Source organism: Numenius arquata, chromosome 10 (assembly GCF_964106895.1).
Source record: "Numenius arquata chromosome 10, bNumArq3.hap1.1, whole genome shotgun sequence".
NCBI classification, from domain to species: domain Eukaryota; kingdom Metazoa; phylum Chordata; class Aves; order Charadriiformes; family Scolopacidae; genus Numenius; species Numenius arquata.
Window position 1 is genome coordinate 23,812,141 of NC_133585.1, and position 12,659 is coordinate 23,824,799.

A 12,659-nucleotide genomic window follows, 5' to 3' on the forward strand; every position below is an offset into this window, starting at 1 on the left:
GAGTTCCTTTTTTTTCCCTCCAGTAAGCGTCATTGGAAAAAGACCAAAGCAGAGCAACTATAAGTTAAATATACACTTGAGCTTAGCTGCATTACATAACTCTGTAGGAGAAGCAGGCTGAAAAGACTTTTGTTTTGTTTGTGTTTGTTTGTTTTGTTTAAATCTTTGTATTTTGTTTCTCTTCCTTTTCATCTCTTAACTCCTGTTAATTTTTACTCCTAAATTACATCATCCTCTGAAGAACGCTGGGTTTCGCAGGCAGGCGGCTAGTCACCTGCAACAACCGAGGGGTCCCGCAGAAGCTTCCAGGCTGCTGTCCGTGTCAGACGCCAGTGTTTGATCCGTGGACATGGATGAGATGTCATTGACAGATGAGGATGGGGGGAGGCTTTCACTGCTGTTCACTGCTGCACCTGTGCTACGAAAACAAACACCAACGTGATTAAACCTGAAACCCCCAAACTTCTCACATTTTAAAAAGCAAATGATTGCTTTTTAAACAACAGACATTTAAGTACACAGACCGTTTTAAGCAATGGCAAACATTAGCAGAAAATGGGCCATACAACTTTAGGCATTAGATAATATTAAATATTTTACCAGGAAATTCTGTCCCTCAACAGTCTGTTTCGAAGAGGTAGAGCTCATGTTGGGTCTATCACTGCACTTCTTTCCAGCCTTAGAGTTAGAAAACACCCGATGATCAGATGTCTGCTAGGATCACACAGGCACCAAAAAGATGATTAAAAAAAGCAACCCAATCCTCCAAACTCTCTCATAAAATCCCAGTTTCCTTGTAGATCGTTTAGTAGAATGGGTGGCATCAAATCACCTAGTGGCAATGGAGAGAAGATGGCTACGTGGGAGGCAAGGCTGGTTTCTTCCTCTTAGTTAAGGACTAGGTAGACTAAGCCCAGGATTTCAGTTCTGATAGTATTTTTGTGCATCCTAATTTACCTGCCCTCTGTAAAATGATGATAGTACCAGGTATTATCCAAAAAATCCCTTTGACTTTGTGAAACGAAGAAAGTACTTTCATGAGATTATCGTTAATGTGACTGAACATTTTTCACATCCCTGAATATTATCAGGCATTATCTGTCCTATAAATGCAGATGAATGTGTGAAAAGTACAGAGCCACGAGAAGAATGTATTTATCGTGCACCTATGACTGCTCGACTGTCACTCTGCCCATTAATCTCAACTCATACTTAAGTTCTCAAAGTAGCAAACAGTTTGATTAGTATTTTTTTCCACTGAACTTTGAGGCAGTGTTTTGTTGTCCTCTTTCTACCAAAATTAACACTGTCTTCAGTTTGGGAGTTAATTTTCATTAAATATTCATGACAATAAAATGTGTGATTTTGTATAATATTGCACAGCTGGAAGTCATAGCTAATCACCCTGACACTCAGATCTTTGTTCTGCAGATAGATGCTGTTTCATCCTTATGGCCAAAAAGTTTTCTCAGCTGACTCATTTTCTCAAAATGTACAGAAATTAACATCTATTGCCTTGAAAAGCAAGAGAACACACCTAAAAACCCACACCTAGTAGAATTACTAAATTCTTATAATCTTAATACAGAAATTAATAGCCATCTATAGAGTCTAGGCAAAATATATGATGCTATGGACAAAAGGAGAGGATTTCTGTCACTTTCCAGTTTGCAATAAAAACAGTACTTCGAGAAAACAAGTCACCGTACCATACTTCCAACCACTCTTCTATTTTCCTCAACTTTTTCTTCCCTTTATAGGCATCTACCATAAATACGTACATAACAGAGACAGATACATTCAGGGCTCTGGATGGGAGCTGCTTTCTGCTGTTGCAGTAGTACAAAGATATTCTGGCACCAGAAGAACCTTTGAATTAGTTTACTCTCCTGATAACATTTGGAAAATAAAATAGTTACTTTTGTAAAGGCTGTGAAAAGACAGAGCAATCTCAATGATGTCTCACTGGTGACTGCAGACAGCAATCATCCTTCTTTTCTGACAGAAGATCTGTTTTTCTAAGGGTTATTTACATGTACCTCATTCCTATTGATCAGTAATCACCCAGCACAATACTGTTACTTCATGTTTACCTGTTATTAAACCATGTGGCATTTTATGAAAATACTAACCGCTCAAAATAAATGCATTTAGAAATAGTCAAAATATGACTGAATTTAATGATATTAATGACTAAACAATATATTACTTTTCTAAATGTTTACAGTGCTGGACAGAAGCCTACCATTAAGTCATGGATACTGTCCCAGGAATCAAATGGAAAGAATTCCAGTATGTTCAGTTGACTTTTGATCAAACTGTTGCTGTGCAGCTTGCTTTGACGAACATGCGATTGACTTAGCTACACAAAATAACTGCAAAAATACCTGCAGAAATTGTATAGGTGAAGATTTTGTCTGCTTTGATTTGATGCTCTGTCTGCTTTAGCACCACTGAATTCAATAAACTCTGCTATGTTCATTTCAGCAAGTACCAACTCAGCTCCTAAGTTTCTGGAAAGCGCATTTTTATGCTTATTCCTAGCTTTCAGCACAATTCCATGTGACACGACACACAGACCTGATAGCTACTGCTGCAGCCCCAAAGCACCCAGACTCACAAAATACTCACAAAACCAAAGGAAGCCACACTGAACATAAATGACAGAACGAAAGAATAAAGCAGCGCTTATGCAGCAATGCTTGGAAACCCAGCCACAAGCTCTCCTACTCAGTAGGTAATGCTTCATTTGCTATTTGCTATCATTTTGGCACCTGCCAGGTGCTACAACAGCTTGATCCTGAGGGGATGGGTGCCAGGTGAAACAGTGCAGAAATGACAGCTGCGCATTGAAAAGAGAAAAAGGGACCCATTTATGAATATGCTTGTTGGCAGGAAGCTTCTCACTGGCTGCAGGCTTGAGGAAAAAGAGCAAAAGGTTAGAGCAGGTGAAAAAAATGCTCCTGGGACCTGTTCCTGGCTCTGCCATTGACTTGACAGCTACTCTTTTAAGCCACGCATCAGCTTCTCTGCTGTAAAGCAAGGATTCCTTCCTCAGAGGGCTCCTGTGGAGCCCTATTTAATTAGCGCCTATGGAAGTGCCTTTAAGACTTCAGCTGTGAAGTGGTAGAGGTGTAGGGAGGGAAAAACAAAGGAGAACTGCAGCTGTTTCCAGAAAACACCTTGTGTTTGTCTTGGGGATTTGCTCAGCTTCTTATAAATGATGCCATTAGTAACTCTTGGCATTAGCTTGGCAGGTCCATCAGCTGTTGATTTTAGGCTCTGCACATGACACAAGAGGGCTACTAAAGGCATCCCGTAGTTCTTGGGTGATAGCAACAAAACTGACCAAATCAGACAGCAACAAAAAGACAGGAAGGGAATAATAAAAGAGCAATTTTCAGCAAGAAAGGGGACTGTGAAGAATAAGCTGCACTGAGATGAGCTCTATTTACTATACTCAGTATCCAGAAATGACAAGCCGGTTGGAGAGAGTGTGAGAGGAAGTTAGATGGTATGCAGTGTCAGAGCAGAGGAAATCTGCAAATAGCAGCAAGGTTATTTAATTTGAACAGAACTTAAGTTCCCGACAACTGGAAAAGGAGAAACATAACTCCCATTTTTAAAAAGGGAAAAAAGAAAGACCTGGGGGACTCCAGGGTGGTCAGTCTCACCTCTGTGTGCGGCAAGATCATGAAGCAGATCCTCCTGGAATCTCTGCTAAGGCACATGGAAAATAAGGTGGTGATTGGTGACAGCCAACATGGCTTCACCAGGGACAAATCGAGCTTGACAAATTTGGTGGCCTTCTACGATAGGGTTACAGCACTGGTGGATAAGAGAAGAGCAACTGATATCATCTACCTACAGTGTCCTGCACAACATCCTGATCTCTAAATTGGAGACACATGGATTTGATGGATGGACCCCTCAGTAGGTAAGGAACTGGCTGGATGGTCACACTCAAAGAATTGCAATCAATGGCTCGATGTCGAAGTGGTAAGCAGTGACGATGGTGTTCCCCAGGGATCAGTACTGCGACCGGTGCTGTTTAACATCTTTGTCAGCAACATGGACAATGGGATTGAGTGCACCCTCAGCAAGTTTGCTGATGACATCAAGCTGTGTGGTGCAGTTGACATGCTGGAGGGAAGGGATGTCATCTAGAGGGACCTGGACAGGCTCAAGAGGCAGCCCATGTGAACCTTATGAAGTTCAACAAGGCCAAGTACAAGGTCAGGGCAATCCCAAGCATGAATACAGGCTGGACGGAGAATGGATTGAGACCCCATCTGGAATACTGCGTCCAGCTCTGGAGTCCCAACATAACAAGGACATGGGCCTGTTGGAGTGAGTCCAGAGGAGGGCCATGAAGATGATCAGAGGGCTGGAGCACCTCTCCTATGAAGACAGGCTGAGGGTTGTTCAGCCTGGAGAAGAGAAGGCTCCAGGAAGAGCTGGATGGGGCTTTGAGCAACCTGCTCTAGTGGGAGGTGTCTCTGCCCATGGCAGGGAGTTGGAACTCAATGGTCCCTTCCGACCTAAACCATTCTATGATTAATTCTAAATAATCTACAACCTTGTATTAAATCTGTTATTTAATGAAAATACCTGCTGTTTTATAATACCAGTCAGAAACACATTTTTTAATGCATTAACCAAATGAAAATGGTATTGGTAAACTCCTCCCATACCTTTGCATAAAACAGTTTATATCCTTTGCTGCTCTGCTTCAGAAATGACAGAGCAGGAGAGCCTAAGACTGCTAGTGAAAAGTTCTACTGCACTTCTTGGTAAAGAGAGTAATTTAAAATAAATAATACATCTTCTGTGGAACCCGTAAGGAGACCTCAACAGAAGATGCACATACATATATATGGCTATCACACATGTATATGTGTATTTTGGAGAGGATATAGGTGTATGAAAGGTATATATCTTCGTGTGGGTGTGAATTAGTCAGCAATCCTGAAGGTTGATTAAATGTAATGGCTGTTTCTCACATGTGGTGTTGTGACTGAGTTCCGCTGAGAAAACATTTTATTGTACGCACTTTTATTCTCCCGGCCAAGTAATGACATGGTATAGACCCATTGAATAGAGAGCATGTCAGCAAGAGGTACCACATCTGAATTTATAAATAAAACAGAATGATTTAGCAATTGTGTAAGATAGAGAGAATAGAAAAACAAGAACTAATCTAAGATTAAATTCAATGTTTATGTGTGCATGCAGACATGCATATGTTGTTTGCACATGTCGCTTAGATATTTACATCACACATATAAGCACACCTACACGCAAATCTTTCTACTCTGTTCAGCGCTGCTAGTGCCTGAAGCAGATTGGTTTGTACACTGTGATCTCTGAAAGACAGAAATCAGCTAGATAAAGTGTAGAGAAAAGCTGTAAGTCTGAAAGACTGAAAGATGCAGGTAGTGAAGTTCAAGGGAGGGCAGACTGATTAGGGATGTGATAATGAGCTAAAAGCTGCCAGAAAGAAAAATGCAGGAAACTGTTCTCCATGTCCTCTGGAGGCAGGACAAGAAATAACAGAGTTAAACTGCAGCAAAAAAAAGATTCAGGCGTGACAACGCAAAAAGATTTTTGAAAGTAAACAAGTAGCCTACAGAGGTTTTGTGGAACAGGCAGCAGAAGTACCTGTTGGGAACTGTTTTAGACACAGCTCATTTTGTTCATTGGACACGAGCACAAGGGGGACTTGAGGTCCCCCCCAAGCCCCACATTTCAAGCTTGTATGTTGCTGTATTAACTAATTCCTCACAGGCCACAGGACTAAGTGACTGACAGCCTGATACACAGGCACTCCAAGTAGTGTGCACTATCGATGGGCAACTATTACCCTTGACGCTGTCGATTGCAGCTGTCTCCCCAAAAGCTCGGATCAATGGATCACAGAAACTCATCTCCAGCTTGCTTGCTGTGATTACAGATAGGACGCCTTCTGAATTCTTGCCAAGAGCACTGACCAGTGATCGATGTGTGTGCAGTCTCCCTCATTTCCCTTATGCTCAGAACTGGTGACTCGTTTTACCTCATTCTTTCGGTATTTCATTCAGTTGAAAGAAACTTAGTCAGGTGCAAAAAGTGATGAAAAACATAAACCATGCTGATCTCAAAGCAATTTTTTAATAGTTGCTATAATACTTTGTGCCTAACAATCCAAAAACAGTCAAAGGGGAATGGCAAAAGAAAGACAAGTAAGAAATGGCAATTTTGTGTGTTCGGATGTGTTTTAGATAAACAATAAAAACCTTCCACAGAGGAAAAACAGAACGTGAAATACATAAAGAAATCCCTGGGTAGTTAATTCCTGAAACCAGCAACTACCATGTTTGTTGATGGTAAATCAGGCTGCAACCATCATTCTATAGGGGACAGAGATTTAAGAATGAGGATTTATTGCATACTTGTCAGGGGCCCAGATTTTTTTACTGATTTACCAAACAGTAGTTTGGTAAATTAAATTTGCAAGTCCTATACTTCGTTTGCTACTTGGCAAGAACACAATGGATTGTTTTCAATACCTTGCTTAATCGATGTCAAAATCCAGATGCAGTTCTACTGCTCTAATTATTACCACCAAGCACTTTATTAACTTCCTCCACTGTTGCCACGTTTCCCCTTGTCCTATCAGTTACTAATGATGCATTCTTGTTCTAGCCTTAAGTTAGCTCAGAAGCAAGTGAAAAATGAGAATTCAAAAAAAAAAACCAAAACAAAACTATCTCTGAAAATATGCAGAAAGCACTGAATTATTTTACTTTGAGAAAAGGCTCTGCAAGAGGTAGGTAGTTTTACCCGTAAATGCTACTGGAACACTGTGCTCAAAATCCAGACACTTCAAAGTCTGCCAGTGAAAGTGTCTCTTCACAAATATATATTTCTGTGTACTGGCAGTCACACTTTGCATTTCTGTGGAAAGACTGCTGATGTGAATTTTCCTCAAATAAAACTTAGTTGTGACTTTTTTGTGACAGTACTTTAAGAATCTGTGTTTGAAGACAACTTTCCCTTCTCATCCAAGTGTCAACCAAGTTTGTCAGTAAGCTGTTCTAATGTTATCAGACTTCTGAAAGGATGAACTACCAGAGTAGGTACCAGATGCTCACCTGGGGGATGTGTGTGTGTGTGTGTGCAATGTCACGTGTCCAACAGATGAATAAATACTAACATCACCAATTTCTATTATATCAGCTGGCCGAGTATTAGTTCAGTTATACATCCATAAGCAGTATAATAATAATAGTGTGAGATGAACCTCCTCGCCCACAGGAATAGTCTGTAACCACAGATCTTTCTACAGAAAATACCAGGACACCTATATCTCAAATAGCAAGCAGACTGATTTTTAAGTATCGACGTGACACTGGAGCGCAATTAATCATGGTCAACCTATTAGAAGCACTGAATTTCATAAAAACCTTTTAACTTGGGCTACATAGCTGCAAGTGTAGCCCAAGTGCTTCAGCTATCTCCGTTTTCTTTTTGTCAGCACAGAAAACACATCAAAATTATTCAATGGGGCTGAGTACCTGAAGGAGAAGGCTGTCCTTTTACTACACCATTTTTAGTCTTTTCTTCAGAATTCATTACTTCTTTGTAGATGAGTTCTGGAAGAGAGAATTGCAGCAGTTACACACAGGAACCCGTGGGTGTGATTGGGAACAAAACAACCACCATGAGCCCTCCCATGGGCTCCCTCCGCCTGCCCTACCTTGTCTTCACAAGCCTGACAGCTCTACTCGCCTAAGACCTCTCTCTCCCATTTCCCTCCTCTCCTCTCATCTCTTTTTGGAGCTGAATTGAGACAAATGGGGTTAAATTAGAACACGTGAATTGTTTAATGCTGCATTATCTAGAAATGAAGCGGCACAGTAATACAGTGCTTTTCACTGTGGGTAAAATTTGGATGCATTGTCCTACTGAGCAATGTCCTGTTCTCCAGATGATATCCTTAGATTTCAATGAAGCACTGGAATCTGCGCCTCCTGGGCTAACACTTACCTGTGTAGATAATGGTAGTCCTCAGGACATTGCTTATATTTTCACTACCAAAGCAGCAGTTTGTAGGGCTAGCGTTAATTCTTTGTGTCAAAGGAATTTTTGGTTTTGTCAGTTCTTCATGACAAAGAAATTCTTTTGTTTTTACACAGATGTCCCAATTGGTGGTGGGACGTGCCCGTTTTGCCACTGAAATATCCTTTCCCATGTAATTCCAAACTGCGATTACCTTTCCATTCCTCGATTGTATGTTCCCTTTCATCCAGCTGTTTATCGTATATCTGAGGAGGAGGCTGCAGGAGAGAAACAACTATTTAGTCAATTGTCTGTTATATGGTAAATAATTAGGAGTAATTATTTAAGTAAAGATAAATTCTCTTCTCCTTCTTTGTTATCCATCCTGTACATGCAAAACCACATGAAACACATTTGAGATTAGCACTTCTGGAATTCAACAATGTAGAAGAAATCAATATATATCTTCCTTTTCCTCTTTTAAACAAGAGGCATAATTGCAGTTGAAATAGAACCCAGGTCAAAAATGCCACTGTGCTTATACTGAGCTCAGAAACTCCGCACACAGATTGTTTGCACTGGCAGAGAAAGTACTGTCAGAGTACCAGACAAATACCAATCCTGATTAATTAGTAGTAATATTACTATATGAATTTTTAAGTTGCCCTTTAGACATCATACTCGCTGCTATACAAACGTCTCAGAGTAACTGTAATTTTAAAGTAAATCTCCCTGCCAGAATTTCTCGTCCATGTCCCAAATTCCCAAGCTTTCCAGTATACATATTTTTAAGTAACTTTGCTTTGTTTGTTTGTTTGTTTGTTGTTTTTCTTTTACTGTATTTTTTTTAGTTAATGGGAATGCCACAGAAACAGCAGATCCTGGAAGTTACTGAGACAAAGGCAACTGGAGTTTCTGAGAGCCTGAATACCTGCTTTCATTAGGGAACTAAGCCATGTGTTCATTGTCTGTCCTGATGTTAGCTGCCAAATACAGCATCCAAGTAAGGCAGAGGACTCTCTCCTTCCGTCTACCAAGAAGCTTCAGCATCTGAGGTAAGAGTGTCTCATGAAGATGGAAACAAGACCTATGAGACTTTTATCATTCCTAAGTATTTCCTCTAATTTTCACCTTGGGCACTCAGCCATTGCTTACCTTTTAAAATATCCTACTAATAAATGCACATTTACTGAGCTGTTTTCTGTTTCACTAAAAAGCTGGGAATTTGCTCTCTGGACTCTAAACACCATCAGTCCATTAAGCTATTTGCATGCTACAGATACAACTGAGAAAGTAATAGCTCAGTGACATAATATGGACCAGGACAATTATATGATAGATGAACTGGACAGGTCCACTGAAAACAGGAGATGTTCCTGCAGAGTGACACTTGTATCAGTGCTAAAGATAAGGGAATTAGGTGAAGCCTGGATTGCCAAGTCTCATACCTGAAAAAGTGCCAAGACAGAACCTGAAACACGTGCCATGAGTTAAAGTGAATGCCAACCCTCAGCAGGAGTACCTGAGGTTTTGCTGATGTAGCGAAGTAGGACACAACCACAGAAGAAGTCTGAGTCCAAAATGAACGCAGCTGTTTTCTTAGTCAACATAACAACCCTTCTCAGTCCCTTCCAGTCAGTCCTGAAGATAAATTCAAGTAAAATCAATGCAGTCTCTGTGGGGCGGGCGCTCCATTTTTCTGCTGATTGTGATCTCAGGGAGCTGAATGCTACAGAAGAGTGGAGGTGAAGCTCTCCACTGAGCAGCGGGATGCAGTCAGCAAGTTCCACTCTAGCTGAACCTGCTGGACCACTGCTCGGCCACTCAGCCAGCATCCCCTACCGAGGAAAAGCGGAGAGAGCTAGCAAAGACAAGGACACCCTGGGGGTCTAAGAATTTACAGGAGACTTACAGGGGCTGTCAGCTCCACTACACAGCTGGCTCGTGGCTTGTATGGTAGCGGTAGGGGAGGCGTTTGGCTGAGATGCAGTCTGAATCACAGCAACAGGCACACTGCTGCTCTGTCAGAAGGAAAGCAGGTCAACCAAGTTGGACAAGAATACCCTGCAAGTACCTTTCTTTCTAAAAGCTTCTGGGAGGGGCTTACAAAAAGCACAGGCTGTAGATAAAATTGCTCCTACAAAGTGTAAACACTATTTTTACACCTTCTGTAGAAAAAAAAGGGTATTTGTCCCCCGGCCAGAAATAAGAGGATAGATTCCTTCACTACTTCAATTCCCAAATGCAAATTACAGAATCAAAAGGAACAAGTGATCAGATGTACATTTCTGTCCTCAGTTCATACAACCACAAAATCTTTGACTTATGTTTCTTCTAATTTATTTCAGCTATGACTTAAGCAGGCATAATTGGCTAACAGGCTACAAGAAAAGCAGCAGTAATTATTTCCTAGATTAACACATTCTGGAAACAAAGACATTTTCCAGGGACGGAGACCAGAATAATCCAATTTGTTACCGAACTCCAGTTTTGCTATGAAGACAATCAAGGGAGAGCAACCGAACTGTGTATTTCACACCGCACGGGATGCCAGAAACCGCCCCTGCACAGTGTTGGGTTGCTGTGCCAGAGTTCATATTGCAAACCTTTATTTGTGAGCTAGCAGAACCCAGAGCTATAAAACATGGCTGTCAGCAGAAAGGCGAGAGCCAAGGGTAACAAATATTCAGCATGATAATGACATGAATAAATCCCTCCTCCTCACACAGGCAGGATCGATAACCTCTGAAACCTGCACAGAACACAGGCGAATGGCGCTCCCTTAGGCCAGGCCAGCCTCAGGGGAAGTGAAGCTTTCCTATCTAAATTCCCTGAGATAAGGAAATGAGTCCTCATGACATATTTTTGTGGATTTTGGGCACAGAGCTGAGCTGAGAGTGCTGCAACAGTTTCAGGAATTAATTTATTTTCCCACAATCCTCATTAATCTTAATGATAACCACAAAGCTTAATACATTGTTATCAACCTAGATAACCCCCTCCAGGCCAACCACCTATTTTCTGCTAACTTGTTTGGTTTGGGTTTTTTTTAACCAGTTTCTAAAATTAGAGGTAGGAACAGAGGTTTTTAACACAATGTCACAGCAATGGAGCGTACAGAGCAGCTGCCATACCTGGGTCCTCCTGGGCACTGGATTTCAATCTTGGTGCAAAGGTTGGCTGACAAATGACTTTCCTGCCTAACTTAAATGCCTTAAAAAAAGGTCCCAGTTCACAATTATCAGTTTTCTCTGGGGATGCAGCTGCAATATTATAGACATTGTTATAAATCCTTCATACAGCACATCCCAACTGAAAGTTACATAGTTTGTACAGATTTCAGAAGAAAAAAATAGTTAAACTAGCATTAAATCAAAGCAGAGTGTGGCTCAAGCCTATGGGTGGCAGCATCTAGCTTCAGTTTAAGGCAGCCATTTTCTCCTCAAATCGGATTGATTTGTAAGCAATTGCATTGGCAACAACAACAAAGAATAGAATCTATTTTTGGATGTGGAAGAGAAGGAATGAACTGCATTTTTCTCGCATATATTAAAATAACTCCTTGCTGTTTCAGTGGCTCTTGGCTTTTACATCTTACAAATTGATTTTTAAAATATTTTTGCATTAAATTTAACATTCATTGAGTATAATAAATATTACCACCACCCCCCCCCCCCCCCAAACAGAAAAAACCCACACAGATCTTTTGCTAAAAATACCCAAAGAAAACAAACCAAACAATAAAACATCCCCCAAAAGACAGCTTTTTTCATGTGGTGAGATAAGCATCAGGAAACTACTGGGTTTGTTAAATACCTTTCTAGTATCTAGGGAGAAAAAGCTTTTCACTAGGGAGAAAAGCAAAACCTACGTTGAGATTGATGTATTCTAACAGCAAGGTGGATCGGTTTGTGTGCTACTGCTAGAAAGCAAAGGGAACGGGCTGGAGCTCACAGTCGAATAAATCCATCTATGTCCCTGCCTCTGCAGCGCTAGTGCCAGCACAGAGAAGACCTTGGGATGAGCTGTTTTTAGAAAGCCTGGCAGGAGCAAGGCATGATTCTGCATCTGTTCCCAGAATTGCAGGGTCAAGAACAGTAGTTGAGCAGTAGTGGAGCAGCACACAAGGCAGTGACAGAATTAGCGATATACGAATACCAAAGGCAATGGAGGCTGTAAAAATTAATGGTGTGAGGTTAAACAATTTGCTAAATGGCTTAGATTCTCATAATATCTGCATATAAAAATTCCTTTGTGTTTTGCTACAACCTAGATTGTGTTACTGATACAATCTATACATTTATTTTTGCAGTGCAAGCCAAAGTACACCAGTGTGCTGTCACCAGAAACCTGAAGTCTCTTTATCTAGAGAGGAAAGTGTCAATGGCCTTGGATTTCTCCCTGTGTTGCCCAGGATCTCCGCAGTGGGGTGGACATGATCTCAACTGTGGATATGGAAGAAGAGATGCCTCTGTGCCCATTTGTTCCTTGCACTCTTTGCAGAGCCTTTTGGCAAACTCCACACATAGTGTGCATCAAAGAAACCGTGGCCTGAGCTGTTTCTGCCCAGCTGGACTGTGAGGATACCATGCAGCAGGAGTCAAGATTACTTGGCTACA

General features: G+C 41.1%; 1 protein-coding gene across 5 annotated transcripts in view; it reads right to left on the reverse strand.

The window, feature by feature from the left end:
* Positions 1-270: 270 nt before the first annotated feature.
* The window catches only part of MAPK10 (mitogen-activated protein kinase 10), a 178,617-nt gene continuing 166,228 nt past the window's right edge, over positions 271-12,659 (reverse strand). For 4 of the 5 annotated variants that reach the window (XM_074155185.1, XM_074155187.1, XM_074155186.1 and 1 more), the window contains 3 exons: positions 8,255-8,318; positions 7,557-7,634; positions 271-413 (listed from right to left, as the gene is read on the reverse strand). In XM_074155185.1, coding sequence (XP_074011286.1) covers positions 271-413; positions 7,557-7,634; positions 8,255-8,318 — 285 coding nt within the window. The remainder of the gene's footprint in view (positions 414-7,556; positions 7,635-8,254; positions 8,319-12,659) is intronic. The other variant, XM_074155188.1, reaches the window with a different exon arrangement.